This window comes from Oryx dammah, unplaced genomic scaffold (assembly GCF_014754425.2).
Source record: "Oryx dammah isolate SB20612 unplaced genomic scaffold, SCBI_Odam_1.1 HiC_scaffold_9, whole genome shotgun sequence".
NCBI lineage: Eukaryota > Metazoa > Chordata > Mammalia > Artiodactyla > Bovidae > Oryx > Oryx dammah.
This window is the reverse complement of record NW_024070193.1, coordinates 1,873,668-1,897,434: the sequence shown is the minus strand read 5'-3', so window position 1 is coordinate 1,897,434 and position 23,767 is coordinate 1,873,668. Positions and strand designations below refer to the sequence as shown.

Sequence of the window (23,767 nt, the reverse complement as noted above, 5' to 3'; positions counted from 1 at the left end):
AAAGTTATATATGTGTGTAAATAATTTATATAAACAGTATATATTATGTGTGTCTGCATAGATATATATGCCTTGTGGCTCAACTGGTAAAGAATCCCCCAGCAATGCGGGAGACCAGGGTTCGATCCCTGGGTTGGGAAGATCCCCTGGAGAAGGGAAAGGCTCCCCACTCCAGTACTCTGGCCTGGAGAATTCCAGGGACTGTTATAGTCCATGGGGTCGCAAAGAGTTGGACACGACTGAGCGACTTCACTTTCAATACATGTGCGGAGTAGGTTTGGAGTTCCTGATTTGCAGATGAGGAAACAGACTCTGATCCAAAGTGCACCTGTGGGGAGAGGATGGACAGCGACCCTCCCATCGTCACCCCGCGGTGACTCGCCGGCTGCTGCGAGCTGGCCTCCTCGGTGGCTCTCGACACACAATGCTTTCTGCCTCAGGACCCTGGCTCTAGGCCTTCCCTCTGCCTGGCTGCCCCTCCCCAGATCCTCCACCGCACGGGTCTCAGCCCGCGTGTGCCCCTCTGACCGCCCCTCCCCACATGAGCGGGCCTCCCTTCTCCCACATCCCCCTCCCTCCCGCCTTTTGCTTTATTTTTATCCTGGTCCTTCTTACCATGCAGAATTATAGCTGAGCATGCTGAATTCCTGTTTCCTCCTTAGAGTGTAAGCACGGCGTTTTCATGAATGAACGAGGGCAGATACTTGGCCTTATTCACATTGGGTTGCCAGTCCCTGAGCTGTTGGAATGAGTGAGTGGGTGCATGAACGAGGGGACCCCACGGTTGAGCAGAGATTCGCCCCAGGATATGGCCGGCGACTGATAACCAGCCATGCGCGGGGGTGGCTGCTCTGTGTGGTAAGCTCTCCTGGCACCCCGTGACATGGCTGTGATGATCCCATTTTACAGCAGCATAGGTCAAGTCTCCCGGAGAGAAGTGGCTTGCCCGGGGTCTCAGGGCCTTTGGGAGGCAGAGGCAATCTGGGAAACAGCCGGCCTGACTTCAGGGCGCCAGCTCCGTGCACTCCGTGACTCGCACGTCTCGGGGTCAGACAGAAAGAAGCCACCCCGGGAAGCAGCAGCGCGTGCATTTTAGCAATGGATTTCCAGGTTTCGCCTGCTGGGTGACTTTGCAGCGAGGGCGCCGCGGGGCGGCCGCGCCTGATGCTGCGGTTGCCATGGCGACGAGCGCCTCGGCGATTGGTCCAGCTCCGCCCGCACTACGTTGCTCCCGGGGCGCGGGGGAGCCTCTGCGCCGGCCCCTCCTCCGGATGCTGTTCCCCCCCTCCCCCGGCCAGCCCTCCCCAACCCCCGCGCCCCGCCACCCCGGATGTGCGGCAGGGCCCAAGCCAGAGGTGTTCCCAGGTAGCCGCGAGGCCAGGCTCCCGCCCAGCCTGGCGACCATGGTGACCCGACGTCCTCGCAGGCTCCCGGGCACCACGTGAGCCCTGCGTGCCTGGGTCCTCCGGAGCCCGCGACTGCCACCCCTTGCTCCTGCCCCAGCCTCCGCGGAGGAGTGCGCCACCCCCGGGAATGTGACTCGCCCGCGATTTAATTTTATTCCCTTCCACTTCTCGCCTGAGCATCGCCCTGCTCCTCTAACCACATAGAGCCTTCCCAGCTGGAGAGGGAGAGAGAAGGGAAAACTGCCCACCCTCTCCAGACAGGATGGCGTGCAGAAGACGCTATTTGTGAGTATTTGTGGCAGGCTTATGCCTGGAACTTGAGGCCAGAAGGGCCGCAGCCCAGCTGGGAGCTGGAGGCCGGGCCCTCTTGGGGGAGGGGTTTTGCTGTGCAGGTGGCTTGCAGAGGGAGCTGGCCACCAGACATAGATACCAGCATCTGTCCCCTGCAGTGGACATGTTTATCGGTGGTCATGATCGGGGGGGAGGCTGTTAGCAGGACTCTGTTGGGCTGTGAAATTCCCTGTCTCTGAGGGCTGATCCCCCCCCAAATCTACGTATGGGGTCCCCAGACCTGCTGCTACCGTGTTGGCGTCTGGTTCAGCCCTCCTGTGTCCATTTGGAAATGGCTTCTCATGCCCGGCTCTGCCGTGATCAGCCCTTCAGCCGTGGCTGATGCAAGGTTGGCAGGAAGGTCAGGGTGGGACAGGATGCCGTGCCCTCCAGGGACGGGAAGGTCGAGCCTGCCCTCCCGAGCGGGGATCGCCAGCGTCACCCCGTAACACACAGGTGTGCTGTGGGCCAGCGGCAGAGCACCTGTCTGCTGGGCCCCGGGCCCACGGCAGAGTCCGTGAATGTCTGCACGGGCCGGTGACATCACGGGCCCGGGTATTTATGGAAAGCCGAGCCCGCACCTCCGGGGACGTCGGATGAGGATGCCAGCTTCCTCGCAGCTCCCTGGGGCTCTACGGCGTTCTGGGTTCAGCAGCTGGGTCTCTGGCCTTGCAGGACCCCTCCTCTGGGACTGGGGACTGTGAGTCTCCTCCTGCCATGGGCACTTGGGGGGCTGTGCAGTGAGGTCAGAGGGCAGAGCTGGGCCCAGTCCCCAGGACTCGAAAGCCCGGGTAGGGGGGGTTCCTGGAGCATCATGTGGGGGGACCCCTGGGGGCGCTCCAAGGCCGCGGACCCCCCTACACCTTGACGAGGGCCCCTGGAGCCCGAGCGAAGCAGCGCCCAGTGCTCTCCACCCGGGCCAGACAGCGCGCTCGCTTGCGGAGCTGGACGAGAGGAGGCGTCGCTCCTGCCGCTGCGTTGCCAGCAGGCCCAGGCGGGGCCCCGGGGCGAGGAAGGCCACCGGGCTCCGTGGTTTGCTGTGACGTTCCTTTCCCTTTTAAGTGGAGAAGCCCACAGCTTGGTTTGTTGATGGGAGCCGATCACTCTGGGTTCTCACTCCCTGCCCCTGCTTTTTTTTTTTTTTTGGAAACAAATAATAAATCCTTCCCCAGCACAGAACCTCCGCTATTGCTGGGAACAGGCCACCCTCTGACCCATGAGACACTCCTGCCTCCTTTTCCTGGGCCCGGGAGCCTGAGATCAGAGACGTTCTCTGGTCTCAGGGGCCGTGAAACCCTGGGGGAGGGAGGTCTCTGAGGTGGAATCTGTGCAGCAGCCTCTGGACTCCCATTCTAGAGATGGGACAACTGAGGCTAAACAAATCCCTGGGAAACTTGGAGTGCCCCAGCTTGAGGTGTGTGTGGGGGGTGGGGGCTGCTTTGCAGCCCAGCTCTGCATTAGAATCGCTGCGGAATGCTTTAAAACTCCCGTGTCTGGGTCCCACCTGAGATCCTGGCTTCTGGGTCCTGGGAGGGTTGCAGCCTCAGGAATGTTGCGGTTCTCCCCACGTGATTTCGATGCTCAGCTCTGGGTCCCACCTGAGATCCTGGCTTCTGGGTCCTGGGAGGGTTGCAGCCTCAGGAACGTTGCGGTTCTCCCCACGTGATTTCGATGCTCAGCTGTGGGTGATGTTCTCGGATGTGGCCTCTTCCCTTGGCACCGCTGTGGGTCCTGCCCGTTTGTGATTTCTGAGCACGCGGCTGCCATTCCAGTTCCAGGACCCCTCCCCGTTACTAGTACAGACTCGCTCTGTCTGCTGGGAGCCCAGGAGCCTGCACTGGAATACACAGCCCCCAGCAGGGCTCACTGACCATGCCTGTCTCCCCCACTCGCCTGGGAGGGAGCTGGACTGTGGGGAGGGCAGGTCGGCTTGCCCCCACCGTGGGCCCTTCCTCACCGCCCTGGCTTTCAAGCTCCCACAGTTTGGCAGCAGGACACCCAGGCTTCCCCCACGTGCCGCCTCCAAGCCCATGGGCACCAGAGATTGCACAGAGACTGGGGAGGGGGTGGCCGAAGTCGGGGAGGGGGGGCCTGTTTTGCAGAAAGACTTGCGGACCAGAACCAGAGCTCTCCTGGCACCTGCAGCGCGATCCCTGGGCTTGCAGCGTGGGGGATGGAATGTCTCTAGATGCTTGCCTTTCAGGGCCTGGAGGCCCCAGCCCAGGACCACCGCAGCTGCGCTATTTGGCTTCGCGGCTTCTCACACCCCTCGCCTCCGTGGTTCTCACCTGTGCTGGGAAATGATCCCATTTTACAGAGAAGGAGACTCAGGTCTCGTGGCGGCCTCCAGCCCCGTGCTCGGCGGTGCGTCCCTCCCCCAGTGCGCTGCACACACGGCCGGCCTGGACAGTCTTGCTGCAGGCGGAGCCCTGCCCCCAGCCCCCCGGCCCCTTCCCCGCCTCCCCGTCCTGCGGCCTCTTCCCCTCCAGCCCCTGGGCCCTAAGGAGAGCTTGGGCATCCAGACTCTGTCGTCGTTGAGAGGGGGCAGGTTCCCACCCGGGAGCTCCAGCAGCCGGAGCCAGCCCTGAGTACATGGGACAGTGGATGACACAGTGAGCAGGAGGAGATTTGTTAATGAAATGGGGAAATCATGAAGCCTCCAGGATCAGTCCCTTAATCAACTTTGCTAGCAACCAAGGCCAGGCCTACACTGAAAGCTTAATTAATGGTGTCTTAATTAAGGTCGGCCCCCTCCCGACTGTAACTACACTTACACGGCACGTCACTTCCTGCTCCGTGAACACAGGGAGTCGGGCTGCAGGAGTTTGCAGTGGGTGTGCGAGACCCTCGGGGCTGCTGGGGAGGGCGGCGCTCGTTTGTAACTCACCCATCCGCTCGCTCACTCATTCATTCACTCTGCCTGGGGCCACTGACTCTAGCTGGCAGGTGCCACCCTAAAAACATTCCCCAGTCCGAGCCGCACTGTGTCCCTCTCACAGGCTGGTTGGGCCATTCTGGCCGCTGGAGCGTCAGCTGCGCCAGGGCAGAGGGGCTCACCGTGTGTTAGCTGTGCGTGTCCTGCACCTCGAAAAGTACTGCGTGTATAGTGATTGCTCAGTAAGGCTTTGTTGATTAATGGTGATGGGCCCTGTGCCCGGCACTGCCCTAAGCTAAGGGGTACAGGTGCGTTGTATACTCTCTGCGATCCCGTGGACTGTAGCCCTCCAGGCTCGTCTGTCCGTGACATTCTCCAGGCAAGAACACTGGAGTGGGTTGCCATACCCTCCCCCAGGGGATCTTCCCGACCCAGGGATCGAACCCGGGTCTCTTGTGTCCCCTGTGTCAGCCGCCGGGTTCTTTACCACTGAGCCACCTGGGAAGCAAGAGGGTACAGAGCCCAGTGAGACGTAGCTTCTGGGATCCTGTCGGCTGTAAACAGATGGGGTCAGTGCAGAGTGCCGCGGGCCCGACAGGACGACAGCCCAGAGACGGGGAGGGTTCCCACGTCCCACAGCAGGCCGGAGGCTGAAGTGGGTGCCGGCTGAGCAGGGAGGGGAGGGTGCTCTGCTATGCAGGCCTCGGGCCCAGGGTTGCAAGCATTCTGCAGGCACTAGCTCACTGACCTGCATGGTGACCCTGGGGGTGGAGCTGTCGCTGTCCCCTCTGTACAGACGGGGCAGCTGAGTCACCGAATAACCCCGGGAGGGGTGGCGCTGGGGGTTGGACCCCGACGGGTGGCCCCAGAGCCCCGCTCTGTGATGCTCCGACAGCTTTACTGAAAGTGCTGGCGTCTGGCCCATGCCCCGCGCCCCAGGTGTGAGCGAGAGGAGGTGAGAGGTGAGACAGGAGGCGTCTGACCCCCAGGAAGGGCTCCCCTTGTGGGCAGGGGCCATGGGACCCGCAGAGGCTCCTGCTCCGAGGTGGGGGCCGCGGTTCCTGCGCCGGACCATGGAGGGAAGTTGGGGGTGGGCAGGGCTCTCAGCCGTCTTCCCAGCGCCCGCGCCCCAGAGGGTGGCAAGCTCCCGGCCCAGGCCTTCAGGAGCCACTCCTGCCGGTCTGCTGGGGGCCTGGCCGGGGGCCAGGGTGGCCCCAGGGAGGCTCTGGGCTGTGGTCTGCAGGCAGCTCCGTGCCCAGGTAGGAGAGACCCTTCCCCTCCCCACCTCTCATCTGACTCCAACCTCCACTCAGGTCTGGGGCCCGGAGGCCTGCACAGGACCCCCGGCTGGCCTCGGGGGACACACCCAGCCAGGGCTGGGCTGGGGGGCGTCCTGGCCAGCGGCCCTTCGCGGGGCACTTTTCTGCTGCCTCCTGCCCACCCCCGCGTGCTCTCCCGGAGCTGGAGCGGGCCGCAGCTCCAGCGCTCACCCAGGGCACTGAGGCCCCCTCGTGTGGCAGGGGCGGGGCCTGCGGGCTCACTTGGTTCTGCCTCCTCCTGCCGGGGCCTGAGAGGCCTTGGCCGGTGCTCAGCGCCCTCCCGGCTCCTGCGAGGCCGGCTGCTTTTCCCAGGGCCCGAGTCCACCCCTCGCCCCGCCGCCCAGCTGCTCGCTGGCTCCTGCTCTGTCTCCCCTCCGTCCACCCCCGCCCCGCAGTCTCCGAGGCCCTGGCCCTCCCTGGAGCCGGCCAAGCAGGACTCGGACACTGCCCTCCAGCTTCACCCCTGGCCCACTGAGTGACTCTGGGCCAGCCTCTTGCCCTCTCTGGACCTGTGACTTCCTCTGAATCCAGAGCGGCAGGGTCAGCTCCGGATGCTGTGGGCTGGGCAGACTCACACGGAAGGCTGAGGCGAGGGGCTGGAGCTAGCAGAAGTCGGCGCTGAGCTTCGGACATTCCAGCTCTTTCACACACGCCCCGTCCCATGCACGGCTTGTGGTCCTCGGGGCTCATCATCCCCCGGACGCACAGCAGATACGCTGAGTCCTGCCTGCCCTGTGGGGAGCACCCGTGCTGGTGCCCTGCCAGGGGGTGCCCTTTCTCCCCACCCCTCGGACCCCGAGATCCAGTCATGCCCCTCTCTCGACTGCCCAGGGGAGCCCTGGGTCCTGGTCCTCCCCTCTGCCCAGGGGAGCTCTGGGCCCTGGTCCCCTCTGCACAGGAGAGCCCTGGGCCGTGGGCCCCTCTGCACAGGGCAGTCCCTCTGTTGGCTCCCGCGGCCTGGGAGCCTTCCATGTGAGGCCTGGCCTCTGTTTGCCGGCATCTGTGTAGGCCCAGTCTGTTGTAAACCTGTGGTAACATACACGTAACGGAAGACTGGCTGGTGCGGCCATCTTTAAGTGCACAGTTCAGGGCAGTAAGTACACTGAGAGTGTTTCACAACCGTCACCACCGTCCGTCCCCAACACCTTCTCATCTTCCCAGACTGAGACTCGGTCCCCGTAAAACACTCACTCCCCTTCCCTTCCCCTACCCCGGGCACCCACCATCCTATGCTCTGTCTCTGGGATTCAGCCGCCCTGAGGACTCATGTAAGCGGGGTCCTGTAGTGTCTGTCTTTCTCTGGCTTACTTTGCTGAGCACGTTTTCAAGGCTCATCCGTGTTTGCAGCCTATGTCAGGACTCCCTTCCTTTTAAGGCTGAAATATTCCATTGTGCGTCTGGACCGCACTTTGTTGACCCGTTTGTCTGTCTCTGGACACCTGTTTCCTTCCGCCTTTTGGCTGCTGTGAATAGCGCTGGTGTCAACGTGGGGATGCCAGGGCCTCCTTGGGACCTTGCCCTCAGCTCCTCTGTGTGTGTGCCCGGAAGTGGAATTCCCGGATCCTCTGGAAACTGCTAACCTTTTCTGGGGGAACCTCCTTGCTGTTTCTCCACCACAGCTGCGTCATCTCACATTCCCACCAACGTTGCACACGGATTCCAGTGTCTCCACATCTTTGCACACACTTGCCGTTTTGATTTTTTGGTTGTTTGCTTTTGTAATAGGAATTCTCGCCGTGTGAAGTAGCTCCTCGTGGTGCTTTTGATTTACTCCTTGAAGAAAGGCAGCTGTGAGTGGTGAGGTTCAGCCTCCTTCTCTGCCGTTGGACCACGCGGCCCCGAGGACCCCCGACGTTGAATGGGGGGCCTGGGCCCGCTGGATGCCTGCCAATGCCTCTGCTGCCTTTGTGGGAGCTTCTGTTGCAGATCAGGGTGGGTGGGAGGGACGCGGGGCTCAGGCCTCCCCACCCAGAGCCCAGTCCTCCAGCTCATCAGTAGCCCAGGGCGTTGGGTCCTTGGCGGTGCCTGGCACACAGTGCGTGCTCAGAAATTTTAAATCACACCGGTAATCCCTGCTTCCATCTTTTCTGCCCATTCCTTGTCTATTCGTGTAACTGAGAGACGATTCACTGGCGTGGTGCAGCAACGTCTGCACACACTGCAAGGTCAGCCCCTCTCCGGGTCCTCGGCCCCGAGGCCACCACCGTGTCCGGCTTCGTGGAGTCTCTCTGGGGAAGTACTGTGCACGGATGGAAGCATTGCAGTACTGAAGAGGCTCAACCACCCAGCCAGGTACACCGAGCAGAGTTTCCAGTCTCAGCTTTGCAGTTCCGGATTCGGGGCCCCCTGAGGGGGCGGGGTGACCATCCAGCCCGTGAAAGAGGCGACATTCTCCCTCTGGTGGGAGACCCTGACCGGTGGCTGGCAGAGTGGCCTCCATGGAGGAAGCAGAGCCACAGCGGGAGCAGGGATGTAGGAAAGACTGGCCCTGGGAACCCAACGTTCCGATCCCACAGGCCTCCCAGCCGCCCGTGTGTCCTGGGCCAGCCGGCCATCCAGATCAGTTGCATCAGCACCTTTGTGAGCTCCTGTCCAGCATGGGGCCTCTGCTGCACCCTGGGGACAGCGACCCTGCCCAGAAGGAGGCGGACGCACGTGGAGCCGCCACCACGGGGTGGACGGTGTGCCCTGGGCTTTCAGCAGGGGCTGCTGGACACGTGGGTGGTCTTCAGGGCGGACATGGGGAGAGGCATCTGGCCAGCGGGCCAGGGAAGCCCACTCCCTATAGTGTGGGGGCTGGGCCTGCATGGCCGAGGCCTGGAGGCTTTCCCCAGACCCTCGGGGAAGTGACCTGGGCCCAGCCCTCACTCCACGAGACGCCTCAGCCACTGGACGCGTTCCCGTGGCCGTCATGTCACGTCCAGCAGCTTTTCCAGGAACGCGTCTACTCTCCTCACAGTCGCAGGAAGATCAGATGCTGATACGTCCGGAGCTCTGCCAAGAGCTGCCGCCGTGCGGAGCCTCGCGTCACCAAGGGCGGCGTCCCTCGTGGCCCCTGGGTGGGGAGCCAGGCCGTGTGTCTGCCTGGGATCCTAGCCGCTGTCACCTTGGGGGTGGGAGACTGACCTCGTCCCCACGCACCCACCACGGACGGGCCGGCCGCCTCGTCGTGACCTGCTGCCCTGTCTCCTCTGTGCTGCCACAGCTGAGGCCGTCTGTTGACTTTTGTCTCATAACGTGTGTGGAGAGAATGATATGAGTTATGGACGTCGTATCAGACCAGAGAGCTGCAGCACAGGTTTGGGTGCTAAAGATGGGGGGGTGGACGAGGACTCTGAGGGGATGGAATTACTGTGTGTCTTCTCGTGAGCCTGCACATCAAAGTGCATGGAACTAAGTACACGTGCGATCATGCGGGCGCGCGCGCACACACACACACGCACACACACGAGTGGGTGGGGTGCAGGAAGTCTGTCTGAGATGGACGGTAGTGTCAGCGACGTGATGGAGACGTCCTGGAGTTCTACAGGGACGTTACCTTTGGGGAAAATAGGGCAAAGTGCAGACAGCCTCTCTCTGGGCTATTTTTAACAACTACTGGTGGATCTACAGTTAATCTCAAAATTAAAAGTTTAACTGAAAACAAAGGCCGGGGGCAGGTGTTGGGTCTGATGAGCTGGACCCTTGGTGACTGTGGGGCAGGAAGGCCGGTGACCACCGGCCCCCGCGCCTCAGTCCCTCTGTGCAAGGCCTCCCTGACAGGGATCCCTGGTCCCCCAGGCTGAACCCCACCGGCCTCCACCCTCGAGCTGCCAGCTGAGGCCTGGTTGGCCCCTGGCACTGAGCTGGAGACCTTGGAGACCCTCTGCAGACCCCGACCCGGAGCCGGGACCCCGCCTGCCCGCCCCCCTGGGCTGCCCTTGGCCTGCAGGCCTGCCCTGGGCACCAGCGCAGTGTTTATGCGGGCCTGGCTCTCCCACCCGCGGTCCCTGGGTCCAGGAGCTGGGACAGACACACTGGCCGTTCCTCCCAGTGCCATCTTGGAGACCGAAGCGAGCGAGTGCAGCCTACTAAGACTCATGGGTGAGGGGAGCGAGGGCTCGGTTGAGTCGTCTTGTCTTCCTGCACACGGGCTACGTGGTGGGCTGGCTTCTGTCACATGGAGGCAGCGCAGATTGCAGGGCAGACGGGGTGGAGCTGGTGGGGCCGAGGGCCACAGGGCGGAAGCCACCCCGGGCGGGGTGCCGGCTCGGGCCCCCCGGGACCTGAAGGCCAGGCTCCCTGGACGGACCCAGCGGGGGGCCTGGCCTTCCCTCCTGTTTATCCGGCGTCTCGGCAATGAGCTGGAGACCCGAGGGCTCCAGGGGCCTGAGATGCCCTGTGCTCCCCATCCTGGGCACACCTGACCCAGTGGGGTCCCCGGGAGGGGGTCCCGTCGGAACGGCCCTCGGCTCTGCGCGCGGCGGTTGGAGCGTGGCTAACTGCAAGATGTCGTACTGACCTTGTCGGTTGCACTCCTCGCCGACACGGTCCCTGCGTCTGTCTGGAATGGCTGATGAGGGAAGGGACGTGTTTGTCATCAGCCTGGCTCTTGCAGGGCTTGCAGGCCAGTATAACCGAGCATCTGCTCACATTTGCTCTGTTCCAGATTCTGATCCAGGGGCCACGGCCGCAGGCGCCCCCGAGTCCCTCCGATCCCCCATCCTTGGCCTGGCTTCAGTCCCGGACCAGCTCTGGGGCTTCTGAGTGATCAGGGCAACTCGGAGGAGCCCCCCAAAACTGGCTGGGCCCAGGAGAAGTCGGGGCCGAGGCACTGAGGTGATCAGGCTGATTTCCAGTACCTCCCTCTTCCTTACGAGCTTCCGGATAGACCCCTTGTCTGCCGCCCAGTGGCTGCTCACGGCAGACAACTCCACCTCTCTGAGCCTCGGGGCTTTTCTCTGTACTGTGGAGCCAGTCATTGCAACTTTGCAGGTGGCAGTAAGGACCAGTGATGCAGTAAAGTGCAGGCGGATCCGCACTCATATCCTCGTCCCCTTCCTCCCCTGGGCTCAGCGCACGGGACAGGCTGGGGCCTGAGACACGGTTCTGGGGAGGGTAAGGGAACCAGCGGGGCGGAAGGAGTGTGAACCAGAAGTCTCCAGGTTGCAAAGGTCAGAAACCCAAGTCAGAAGGGATTTTAACGGTCATGGTCGGTGGCCAGCCTGGGGTCAGGCTTTGTTGTGGCTGGGAGTCTGGGGGCTCCGACACTCTCATTGCCATCTCCTCCTTGCCTTCCACCTGGGGTGTGTTCTCAGGACCCCTCCGGTCCCGCTGGTCAGCCGCGGGGTTCATGGCCTTCCTGAGACCTCCATGCCCAGAGGAGGCTGGCTGTGCGGTGATCGGCCAGGCCTGGAGCTGGGTGGACGGGGTCAGCTCCGTCTCAGGCACTGCTCTGTGTGTTCAGGACGGGGTTCGGATCTGTGTTTCTGGGCGGGGGTGGGCAGTAAACCAAGGCTGGAGACAGGCCACCGGGCATGCTTGGGGTCAGAGGGCAGCGCACGAGCTGGCGGCCTCAGCTCAGCGCCCGGCGATGCACTCAGCCGGGTGCGCGGGAGGCAAGTGCTCGGCCGGGCGGCTGGCCCCTGACCCCAGCACACAGCCTGGAGTCGCGGACCCGAGTTCCGCGCTCGGCGGCGGGGAGGAGAGGGATTGTGGCTGCTCGTGTCGGGTAAATCCACAGGACCCCGACGCTAGGGATCTGGCTGGCGACCCCCCACCACCTCGAGTCTTTCCCATCTCCCTCTTGCTTAGCCAGCTGGGACCTGACCTATAAATGAGAATCTTTTCCCCTGTTACCGCACCTTCTCTCTTTTCCCAGTGGTATATACTCAACGTTTTTCAGAAGCCCGAAAGCAGCCTGGGGCACTGTGTGTTATCCAGGGAAACTCACCATCCATTTCAGATCCACGTCACATCCTGCCACCGGCAGCTGCAGGAGCGGTACCCCCCCGGGCCGTGCTGAGCCTCCTGGGGGGCGGCCGAGCCCCATGTCCCGTCTGTGAGATGGGCTGTTCCCCGCCCCCGATGGACCACGGGGAGCGTCTGGGTGCGGGGGGAAGGGCGGTGGGCGCTGACGAGGGCGGGGGTTCCGCACCCCCGTGCTGGTCAGCCACGGCTACCGGCCACCCTGGAGGCCGAGCAGGACCCAGGGCCTGTCCACGGGCGGGAGGGCTGAGACTGGGGAAGCACGCAGCTCCCCGCAGAGCCCTGGGCGGGGCTGGTCCCGTGCTCCACTGACATGTCTCAGCCCTTGGGTGCCCCTCCGTCCTGGCCTCAGGAGCCTCCCACCACCGCAGCCCGTGGCAGCCGCATGCCCCCAGCAGCCTTGCCTCCATCCTGCCCTTGTTCCAGACACGTGCCCTGGCCAGCCGTCAGCCCGTGGCCAGGTGTCCCGGGTGGGAGCCCCAGATGCAGAAGGCGCAGAATGGCAGAGAGGGCGGGCGGTCTGCAGGGTGGCCGGTGGAGGGCGAGGCTGGAGCTGGGCTTGGGGACAGCGGGGCTGTGACCCTCCTGGGCGGCCGCGTCCGTCCCTCTCACCCCAGATCTCGGGGTCCCCTGCTCCCGCTGCCTCCCCACCCCCTCACTCCCTGTGTTCACACGCTGGCTACTGCCCACCTTTGTCCTTCTAGACCCAGCTTTCCCACCAGGCTGTCACCAGCGTGGGTCCACCCGGCCCACCGCTGGGTGCCACTGGGCCAGGCCTCAATGAGGGCGGGGCAGCCGCAGCATCCATAAGTGAGGGACGCCCGGCGCTGTCTTCAGCCTGAAGTTTGTTTTTCTCCTCCTTTCATCCAAAAGCGTGTCCAGAGGGCGCCCCCTCGCTGGGCCCAGGCCCGGTGAGGCAAGAGCAATGGAAAAAGCTGGGGGAGTCTGAGCGGCTGATGGAGCACAGTGCCCGGGGTGCCCGCTGCAGGTGGGCCCGGGCTGGGGGCTGTGGGGTGAGGAAGGCATCTCAGGCGTTACAGGCCATAGAGCCCCAGCCCTGGCTCGGGAGCTGCCCGAGAGGGGCCGCGGGGCGGGGGACCACCGGCTCGGTGTGTGTGCAGACCGCAGGGGAGATCAGAGGCTGCTACGGCCCCCAGGATGCCACCCCACCCACCCACTGGGCTCTGCGCCCCTGGGGCTCAGCCCGCCAGCTGGCTAAAGGCACGTCCTCCGCTCCGCGGCCCCAGCCACCCCATGGGCTGAGGGCACCAACGCCTCCCCCCAGGCCTGGCCGTCCGCCAGGAGAGCTCTCCGCGTCCCGAGCACAAGCGGACACGGGGGGGACCGGGCGTCTCAGCACCTCAGAGCCCCTGAAACAGGCGCCCCCGCTCCGCAGCCCTCAGGCTGAGCTCTCCTCCTCCCAGTGAACAGAGCGGGGTGGGTTAGGGCTCCCCGAGTGTCCAGGGACCAGCACGGCCATGGGTCTGGGGGCTGCCCGCCGCCACGACTCTGCCTGCAGGCACCCACTAAGGCTTCAGGCCCTTCTGCAGCCCTGGAGAAAGTGCCCCCGCCCCGCCCTGAGCTGGGGTCTGCCTCCAGCTGCTGCAGGCAGGGTCCCCGGGCAGCTGTGGGAACCCAGCCCCCGTCCCCTCCCCTCCCCACCTGCCGCCCCGTCCATCCACCCCGCATTCAGGGTGCCCAGCTCGTTCCTCTGCAGGGTGGATGTCCGCTGCTAATAGCACTGCCCGGGGGCGTCTGGAAGAACGGGCCCAGGTGGCCCGGTGCCCGGACTCAGCACAAGGCGCCTCACTGTTCCCCGCGCCCCCACCCCACCCCCGCCTCCGTTTCGTGGTGATGTTTACCTGGAAACACCCAGATCCAGTGGGTTCTGGAAATATTCCTTGTTTTTAATTTTCATTCAGCTAAGGTGCATTAACACAGCTCGCTTGCAGGAAGGGAGGCAAATGCAAATGGAAAGACCTTGGCAGAGTCTCGTTGACTGTGGGTGTCCAGCGCAGGCCCTGGGGACACATCCCTGCCTGACTCTTGCTCGCCATGACCCTGAGACCAGCCAGGAGCTCCCGGCCACTCACGGGAGGGTCTGTGTGCACATATGTGCTGTGTACACGTGTGTCCCATGCACACATATCTGTGTGTGATGGTTGGGAGCTGTCTCTTTTTGAAAATTGAAATATAGTTGATCTTTAATGGGCTTCCCAGGTGGCTTGGTGGTAAAGAATCCATCTGCAAGCAGGTGACACAGATTCGATTCCTGGGTCGAGAAGATCCCCTGGAGGAGGAAATGGCACCCCACTCCAGTGTTCTTGCCTGGAGAATCCGATGGACAGAGGGGCCTGGCGGGCCAGAGTCCAGGGACTCACAGAGAGGCAGGCACGACTAGGCGACTAACTAAACAGCAGCAGAGCTGATTCACAGTGCGGTCGTGTAGGTCGAGAGGCGTCTTGTGTGTGTCTGTCTGGCCGTGTGAGGTCCGCGTGGCTCTGAGAGTGGCTTAGTGTTGGGAACGCTGTCCAGCAGGCCGCAGGTTGGACCCGGAAGGGGAGGTGGCCCCGCCCAGTCCACAGCCAGCTTGGCCAGGACAGCGGGTGGCGTCCACTGTGCCCTCTGTCCAGGCAGGGTCCTCCGGCCTCGCCCTGCCGTGGGGCGGAGGCTGCCCTTCACCCCACACCCGGAGGGGCTGTGGACCCGGGGGCCGCCCTTCCCCTGAGTCAGACGTCACCGTGTTCCTGACTGCTTGTGTTTGCTCTAGGAATTTCTGTGGGGAGGCCCGGAAGCTCGTGGCGGGCACTCCCTGAGGGGCAGAAGCCTCCCTGGGAGGCAGGTGGGCGCGGGGCCTTTGGGAGGGGGCTTTCCTCCGGGTATCTTTTTGTGTTGTGTCTTTGAGCCACGAGAGTGCCCTACTTTTTTATTTGTGGCTCGCTGTGTCTTCCCCATTGCTTAGCTGCCCCGCGGCTTGTGGGATCTTAGCTCCCGGACCAGGGACTGAACCACGCCCACTGCAGCGGCGAGCGGGTTTTTCGCCCCTGGATCACCAGGGAAGTCCGTGCATCACTTATTTGAAAAGCGTATAAAATGGTGGACTTGGGGGTGAGTTGGCTTGTTTTCCGGGATCTGATGGAATACCACCGCCTCGCCAGTGGAGAGCCGCCCTCAGGATGTGGAGGGTGAATGGGGTCAGGATGTCCTGGTTGGGGTCAGCTGCGTAACGGCTGCAGATGGATGGTGGGGACCCTGGATCAGAGGGCGAGGGACCAGGTCAGGACCGAGGTGGGGCTGCTCGCCAGCCGGGCAGCCTCAGGCAGGGCTCAGCCTCGATTTCCTAGTCTGTAAAATGGGAGCTGTCGTAGCAACAGGTCCCCGGGCAGACTCGAGGAGGAGTGTCTGAAGAGGGGTGCACCCCCACCCCAGGCCGGTCTGGACTGAGGCATCTCTGCCCCCTGACCGTTAGTGAACCAGGTCCGGGGTGTCAGGACGGCGCTCTCAGACTCCACACCCAAGGCCACAGGTCCAGCCAGGCTCCCAGCCACGTGGTAAGGCTTCAGCCCACTCCCAGCAGCCAGGGAGGCTGGACACGCCCTGGCTGGTGGCCCCGGCCCCTCAGCCAGTGTCTGCCTCAGCAAGAAAGTCTTGGTGGGAGCCTCGGGGTTACGGAGGCTGGGGTCTCAGGGTGCTCCCGGCAGGCAAGTGTGGCCAGGGGCCCCCTGTCCAAGCCTCTGTTCCTGCGACAGGTTCCCAGCCTGGCGCCCCGTGTCCCATCTTGCCCCTTTGGGGACCCTCCCCTGAACAAGGCCGGACCCTGGCTGTGCTGACCCCCTGTACCCCACCCCGTGGAGCCGAGGCCTGGGCTCAGAGTCACCGCTTCTGCAGACTCTTCTGAGCAGGGGCCGAGGGGAGCCCCGCCGTGGCCCCCTTGTCTGGCACGCCTGGTCGGAGTGCCCGCCTTCCCGGAGATGGGCGTGGTGCCCACACCGGGTCTCACCCAGGGCGCCTGCCTGCCGCCCGAGCTCCCTTTCCACACCGCTGTCCCGAGGCCCAGGGGCCTGGGCAGGGACACCCCTCTCCGGGCAGCGGACGGTTTCCCAGACTCCTGGCAGGCCAGAGGGCATGGAGGCCAGCCCGAGGACAGTCACCCCATGTGCCCACGGGCAGGGCTGTCCAAGGCCCAGAGCTGGCACAGGAAGGCAGGGCGGGCGGGCAGGGCCTCTGTGGCTTTCTCCGAGGGGGGCCGGGCCCGGCGCTGGGGGCCTGGGCAGGGCAGCTGGCCGCGGAGGCTGGTTTTGATGGCACTCCCCCAGGTCCCTGCCTTGTCTGCCCTGGAGTCTCTGGGGCAGGCGACAGCCCCATACCACAGACCAGGAGCCTGGGGCTGAGATGAGCCAATCAGGGCACCCGGGGGGTGGCGTGAGGCAGCGGCTCCGCCAGCCGGGAGGTCGGACGGGCCCTCAGGGCGCCTGCCCTGCCTCCCCTCTCTGTGCCCCGCCCTAGAGCCCCGGAGCAGAAGGGGCTGCACACGGGGCAGCCGTGAGGGGTGAGCCCCGCCCAGCCCAGTGCCCACTGTCCAGGGGCTGCCCAGGGGCTCAGGGGCCACAGAAGCTTTGGGAGCCCCAGGGGCGGCCAGGATGACTCGCCCATCCCTGCCCCACGCGTCGTCCAGCCCCATGGGCCTGCCTCGGAGTCGAGAACACATCCCACCCCGTGACCCCGAAAGTCCAGGGCTGGGTCCTGCGCGCACGTCCGCCACCTGCACAGAGGCCTCACTGACCGGACAGCCGACTCCCCCTCCGTGCGGGCAGTAAGAGGTGTGCCCAGGGTTCCCGGCCACTTCCTGAGGGTGATGCAGAGGAGTGTTTGACGACCGGAAGACGTGAGGTGTTGAGCGCGGGAGGGGAGCGTGGGTTGCGGAACAGAGTGTGCTCTCGTGTCCGGCCCCCGTCCAGGCACACGCTGCGGCCGTGACCAGGCCCTGAGACGCCCTCAGACCCTGCAGTGCCTGGGCTGGAAGGCAGGCACTGTCTCCCTTGCTGTGCCCGCCTGCTCTTTCCTGCCGTTGGTGCAGTGGGTATGTGTTTCCTTTTTAGTAAGACGGAGGCGTGCGGTCTGCCCGCCCCTCTGGAAATGGAGGTAAATTCCACAAATAACCCCAACACCCAGGGCCCGTCAGCAATGGAGGCGCTGTGCCTCTAGCTGCCTCCGCTGCGGGCCTGGAGGGGCTCCTGGGCAGGGGTGGCCTGCCCTCTGCCCCCCCCAACCCTGCTCTCCGAGGCCTCCCTTTTCCTTCTCAGGAGCGGACAGTCACCCTCCAGCTCAGAGCCGTGGCGGCCAGGACCCCTGCCCAGGCCCTTCCAGAAAGCACAGAGTGCCCGGAAGAAGCCTCACACCCGCGAAGGTGTTCTTTCTCAATCTGACAGAACTTTCTAGAGCTCAGGGGGCCCTGGGGAGTTGGTTGGTTCTGGGTTAGATGCATCTGGGGAGTACACAGAACCCCTGCACTCCCCCAAAGGAGGCGCGCGGCGGCGGGTAAGCGCGTGACAGTGCGGTCAGCGCCGTGAGCCGTCAGAACTCGAACTGAAACCACAGCGAGGTGTCAGAACGCCCGGAAGTGGGGCCGGGGCCACACGCCAGCCCGGCCAGGAGGCTGGGGGCCGGGTCCCGCCCGCGCGGCCCCTCTGGGAGGCAGCTCGCTGGGGTCTCGGGGGACATGCACATCTGTTAGCAAACGCCCTTGGACCCAGAGGAAGGAAGACCTGGGTTCACACTGAAACCCGTCGGAGAAGGTTCAGGGCAGTTCTATCCCTGACAGGCCCCCCGGCCCGGAACCTGCCGCAGCGTCCTTCCCGGGCTGTGTGGGGGGTGGGGGGGGATACAGATAAACAGACGGTGGTACGTCCGTGTGGTGGGTGCTATCCAGCTGTCAAGAGGAAAGGACTGTTGATACAGAAACAGTTGGAATCAAACCTCCAGGGAGTTACACGGAGTGAAAAAAAAGCCAGTGCTGAAAAGCCATCCTGTGTGGTTCTGTTTGTGGTAACAGCCTGAAATGACAGGATGATGGGCAGATGGGTGGCTGTGGGGGCGCAGGATTGGGGAGAAAGGGGTGTGGCTCCGCAGGGAGGGGTGGATTCGAGTGCCCTGTGGTGCTCGGTCCTGGGACTTGATCGCATGTGGGGGCCACGCAAAGCTGCACATGTGGTAAAGCTGTCTGGGCAGCTGCCGTGGCTGAGGGCTTGACGGTGGGCAGCCTGTTTTTATGTTCAGTGTTATCAGTGGGGGAGACTGGGGTATGTCTTGCTGTGAACCTGTGGTTATTTCAATGTGAAGAGTTCTTAAAACAACACGCAAGGTACAGGAGCGCAGCCCCAGCGGTTCGGGCTAAGTGGTCTGGATTTGGGCCCAGGTGTCAGTTCCCCTGGGTTTCTAAGAAGCGGCCCATGTGTCTACTGCACAGCCTGGGCCCACAGCTCTGCAGAGGGAAACCGAGGCCAGAGAGGGGCAAGGGTTTTCCCAAGGCCACACAGCTGCAGCAGGAGGAAGCGGGTGGCCGGAGGGGATGGCCACTGGCTGCGAGGACTTGGGTTTTTCCTGCTGCGGGCTGGGGCTGAACCAGGCGTTTTCTGTTTTGTTTTTAGTGTAAATCCAATAAAGACTTATTGGAATCCAGTGTACGGCTAGGTGAATGGTCACAAATGGAACACTTCCGGTAGCCAGCACGCAGACCCCCAACAGAAGCCGGACAGCGCCCCCGGGAGCCCCCTCAGGCCCTGCCGGCCACTGCCCTTGCCCCCAGCTCCCCGCACCCAGGGGCCCCTCTCCCGACGTTCAGCACGTGCTATCTTTCCTGTTGCCAAACTTGGTAGGTGGCTGGGCGCTGTTTGGAGCCATGCCAGGGAGTCACACTGGAACGACCAGTTCACTCTGAAGGGGAAGAAGTGGCATCCGATGCAGTCTGGTCCAGTGGGGCTAGGGCGGGGGCTTCAGGGAAGGGGCTGTCCCAGGGCACAGCGCCCTGTGCAGTGATAGCTGGAACGGCTGTCTCCCCGAGCCCGCGCTGGAGGCGGGAGGGGGCTGGAGCCCTGGCTGGCTGGCCCAGCCTGCCGGGTCCCGGGGCCCCCTGAGCTCCTTTGACCCCTGGGCACAGCGAGGCATGGGCAGGGCAGATGGCTCTGGACCGGGGGCCACCACCTCGCAGTCAGAGCCCACAACACAGGACGACTCGCCCCCAGACCCGTTTCCCCTGTGATCGTAACGGGGGCTTTATTTATGTGGATAAGAGAGGCAGCTGTCCGCACAGAATCGGTGTGTTAATACAGCACGTTAACAGGCCACCTGTGTGCGTCTGCTCACCGCTTCCTCCGATCCGTAACGTGATATGCTGCTGTTTGGGGTCCTCTGCTGGTCGTAGCTGGCTTTATGGAGCACTGACTGGCACTGTTCCCAGGGCCGTAAATGTACCATCTATCTAATCTTCCTCGAACTCGGTAAATGAGGGCCGTGAACTGAGACACAGAGAGGTTCATCGACTTGCCCAAGGCCACACAGCTGGCCCGTGGCAAAGCTGGCCTCTGCAGCCCAGCCCCCTTGGCTCTGGAACTCACCTTGTGGCTCTCACGTCCCCCAAGCACGGCTGGATGTGACCCCACAGTAGCGCGTGGTCGGGCAGATACACCTGCCCAGCACCTTCTGGTTTCCCAGGCGCTTCTCCACAGCGACTGTTACCGCCACCCCGCGTTCCAAGGGGGAGGCCAAGGCACCGGGGGGCTCCAGCACGTCCCAGGCTGTGGGTTCCCAGTCCAGGCACTGGGCCGTGCCCCTCCCAGCGGCCGCTGGGCTAATCGGGAGAAGGGTGACGGGCAGAGCGGGCCTCAGGCCGTGGCTCAGGGCAGAGGCGGGACGGTCCCCACTCAGAGCCCGACCCAGCTGGGCTGCCGGGTCAGTGCACACCGCGAGGGGGGCTGCCCAGGGGGTCAGGCCGCCAGGGCCCCCCAGGATAGGCAGGACATGGCGAGGAGGACGGGGAGCCCCAGGGTTGGGCTGGGCCCGGGAAGGCCAGGTCCTCATCTTCACCGGCCCGGCAGGTGACCCTGCTGCCTGGAGGGAGTCCTTCCGTGCCTCGGTCCCGAGTGTCACGACAGGCCACGTGAGGTGACGCTGGTCGACCAGCGCGCAGTCCATAGGGACTGCTCAGAAATACTCACATCACTAGAGGATGGGGAGCGAGAAGAGGGGGTGGGGAAGGAGGGAGCAAGGAAAATGGGAAGGACAGAGTCTGACTGGGGGAGAGTAGACAAGTCTGCCCGAAGGCGTTGACACGTGAGCAGGGTTTTGGAGGGTGAATAGGAGTTGGCTGCAGGGTCAAGAGAGGGGACGGAATGGTGTCCCAGGCACGGGAGCCCCTGAGCTGCAAGGTCAGCGTTTGTAAAGGGAAGGTCATGAGCCCAGGCACCTTCGAGGTTCACGCGGGGTTTAGGCGAGGACGCGTTTGGAGAAAGGCCCTAGCGCTCGGTATGCTCTCTGTGGCCCGCCCGGGCGTCGCCATGCTCTCAGGGTGTCGTCAGAGCCGGGCACGGGTGGGAGCAGACCCCTCGGCTTGTGGGACGGCTCCAGCAACCCCAGCCCGTGGCTGCGTCCCTGACCCGTCACGCCGGTGCTGCTTCAAGAGGCTTGTCCGTGTCTGAGCAGCCAGGTGGGGCAATTGTCTGGACTTGGGGCTTCCTAGGGACCAAGGTTCCTCACCTCTCCTGGCACGGGTCCCAGCCCAGTTCCCAGCCTGGAAGGGCGTAGGAAGGCGTGCCTGGCCAGCCTCTCTCCATCCTAGAATGCCTCTGTCCACCCCAGCGCGGGCACAGGACGGTGACCGTCCAGGGCAGTGCCCGAGGGGGCCTCCTGACATGCCACCCATGTCCTCTGTTCTGCCCAACCCTGGCCAGGCCTGTGGACACACAGGCAGAGCTGCTGGGCAGCTGGTGTGCAGCCCCAGAGTGGCGGGACTCTGGGTCCAGGGGAGGGGGAGCCGCCTGCAGTCTCTTCATTGGAGGCAAGAGAAGGGGCCACCTGGGGACAATCCTGGGGAGTCTGCTCTGTAGCTCGTGGTGTCTGGCCACCAGCGATGCTTTCGCTGGACCTGAAGTAGCCGAATCGCAAGTCAGAGGGGGGATGCAGAACGGGGTGAGGTTGAGGCTCAGATGACCCATGGTGGGCGCCCAGCGGTGGCCTGGAAGAGCTGGGCCCATAGTGCCAAGCTCAGGCCACTCCTAGCAGATGCCCTGGATGTCTGGGCGTTCGGTGGGGAAAGGCCTGCGGGGCACTCAGGGCGGGAGGGCTGCCCGCTTGGGGAGCAATGTGGCAATGCAGGAGGGATGTGACCGAGGATGCGGCCTCCGGGGGCACGTCCTGCGTCCAGCAGCCGCTCCCCAGGGCTGCTGGGCTGGGCTGGGCTGGGCTGTGCTGGGGAGCTGGCCCCGCCTTGTGGACGCCCCCAACGTGAAGCCAGGGTCGCTGGCACGGCGCCAGGCGGGGCCAACAGACACGCCGTTTCAGATGTGCTCGCCTGCGAGAGCTTTATCCTCCTCTTCCGCTTCACAAATGAGGACGCAGGCTGAGAGGGGCACTTGTTCCAGTTTGCGTGGCTGGGTGGGGTGACGTCTGACCCCAGGCAGGCTCACTCAGAGCCCGGACCCAGAGCTGGAAACCTCGCGGCCGAGGCTGCCAGCGTGCGGCAGGCGGCCCTCCCCATGGTGCCCCAGCCTCTTTGGGGCGGACGGGCTGGTCTCGGGCAAACACACCCGGTGTTGGGGCTGCCTGGCCCCGGAGTGTCGGATGCGCAGAACCTTCTGTCTCGGAGCCTGTTCCCTCTCAGGCCGGGGAGGGCCCCCTCCCCTCCGACTACCCTCCGCCCCTCTGGCCACGTTGGGGTGACAGGTCAGAGGACGCACCATCGTGGCTGCGACTGGCCCCCCAGTGGGGCAGCAGGCAGGCCCTGCTTTCAGGAGCGGCCTGACGGGCACACAGCAGGGAGCGCGGGTGGACGGCTCAGCCCCGCCGCCGCGGCGCTGAGGGAACACAGTGAACAGTGAGGGCTGGGCTGGGGAGCCACTCTAGGCCATCAGGGAAGGCCTGGCCGAGTGTCAGGGGGGTGGAGCCGCAGGTGCAAAGGCCCTGGGGCAGAGTGACAGGCGCCTTGCAGGAGCAGGGAGGGTGAGAGCAGGTGCGGAGGCACAGGCCAGCTCGTGCTGGGAAGCGGTGCTCTGTGGTCAGGGATGCGTGGGCAGCCCCAGGCCCCACCCACCGGGTGCAGCCCTGCCTGCAGAGAGCCGCCCTGCGGGGCCTCGGGCCTCGGGCCTCGGCTTCCCCGCTGAACAGGAAGCCCTTGGACCGAGCCCTGCACCGGCAAGTGGGGAGGGCGCAGGGCAGTGTCCCCGCTGACCTGTCAGAGGGAAAGAAAGCACATGGTTTCTTGCGTGCGGGCCCTAAGGCCTTCCCCCGGGAGCTGACCTGGGCCTCCCTGGGGCGGCCTGAGCTGGTGTGGGCCCCGCGGGGAGGGGCAGGGTTGTCTGGGGTTGCTGGTAATCCTGTCTCACTTCTGCCACCTCAGGAGCTCCCTGGAGACCAGAAGCAGCCTCTCCACTGACCGATACAGGTACCGTCGCCCCATCCACCGCGGGCCTGCTCCCCGCATCAGTGCCCGAGGTGGGCCCCGAGGGGCCTGTCAGGGAAATTATCCCCCATTTGTCACTGAAACACCCCCAGGGGGCAGAGGTAGTGCCAATACCTCCCCTGCAGACAAGGGTGGCCCCTCAGCATCCCAGCTGAGCGCAGTGCTCCTCAGCGGACCAGAGCTGGTGGTCCCCCTCGGGCTGCTCTGCCGCTGCAGTTCCCCTGACGACCAGGGCTGCAGCCCCAGGGAGAAGCTGCTGATTGCTCTCCACTTCTGCGCTGTACTTGGCAGAGGTTGCAGGGGTGGCTGGCGTGAGGGTCTTGTGTCCTGATGCTTCTGTGAGACGTTTTCAGGAGAAAGGTCTAGAGACTGTGGTGTAGGGGAAGCCCCCTGGATTGGGCAGCAGGCGGGCGTGAGAGGGCAGGACCCCGCAGCAGGTCCTGAGCAGGTGGCTTGTCGGGGCGGGGGGGGAGGTCTGTGCTGCACGAGACGGTGACCGGAAGTGTGTTGAGGTGCCTGCTCCCGGGAGAGGGCAGGCTTTGTGCAGCCCTGCCAAGTGGCTGCTGCCACAGGGCCAGGAGGGCGAGCGGGGGCTGCAGCGGAGCCCCACGGGGGCCTCAGCTCGCTGAGAGGGGCCCGTGGACCCGGACCTGGCTCCGTCCAGCAGGGCTGGGCCCCGCCTGCGGGCGCAACACAGGGCAGGCGGCTGTAGTGACCGGCTCCGACCCCGCAGGCTCCGAGGGCCCCGAGGGCGCAGGGGCTTGGCTTCCCTGAGCAGCTCGGGGCCGGGCACCCCCAGGGGCAGAGAGCGGGGCGCAGGGCAGGGGGGCCCGCTCATGCCTGCACACTAGTGCCGAGGTCTGAACGGCTGCACCACAGCCAGAACACATGTAACAGGAGCAGCTGTTGCTTCCAGGGCAGGGTCCCACTGCCCCACGGCCGCGAGGAGCTCTCCACCTGCTTCGCAGACCGCGCTTGTTCCAGACAGTCAGCGTGAGCAGAGCCGTGGCTTGAACTCAGATCCCGGTGTGACTCCGCTTGACGCTGTAGCACACCCCTCTCCCACAACCACACACACACACACACACACACACACACACACAAACACACACTCACAGACTGCAGAACGTTCCTCCCTGCCTCCCTTCCACTCTTGGACCCTCCCACCGTCCCTCTACGCATGGGTTCACACGCACTC

General features: G+C 64.3%; 1 protein-coding gene across 1 annotated transcript in view; it reads left to right on the top strand.

Moving 5' to 3' along the window:
- Positions 1-1,525: 1,525 nt before the first annotated feature.
- IQSEC1 (IQ motif and Sec7 domain ArfGEF 1) overlaps positions 1,526-23,767 on the top strand; it is a 139,259-nt gene continuing 117,017 nt past the window's right edge. Inside the window, exon 1 of the mRNA XM_040246668.1 lies at positions 1,526-1,691. Coding sequence (XP_040102602.1) covers positions 1,669-1,691 — 23 coding nt within the window. The 5' untranslated portion in view covers positions 1,526-1,668. The remainder of the gene's footprint in view (positions 1,692-23,767) is intronic.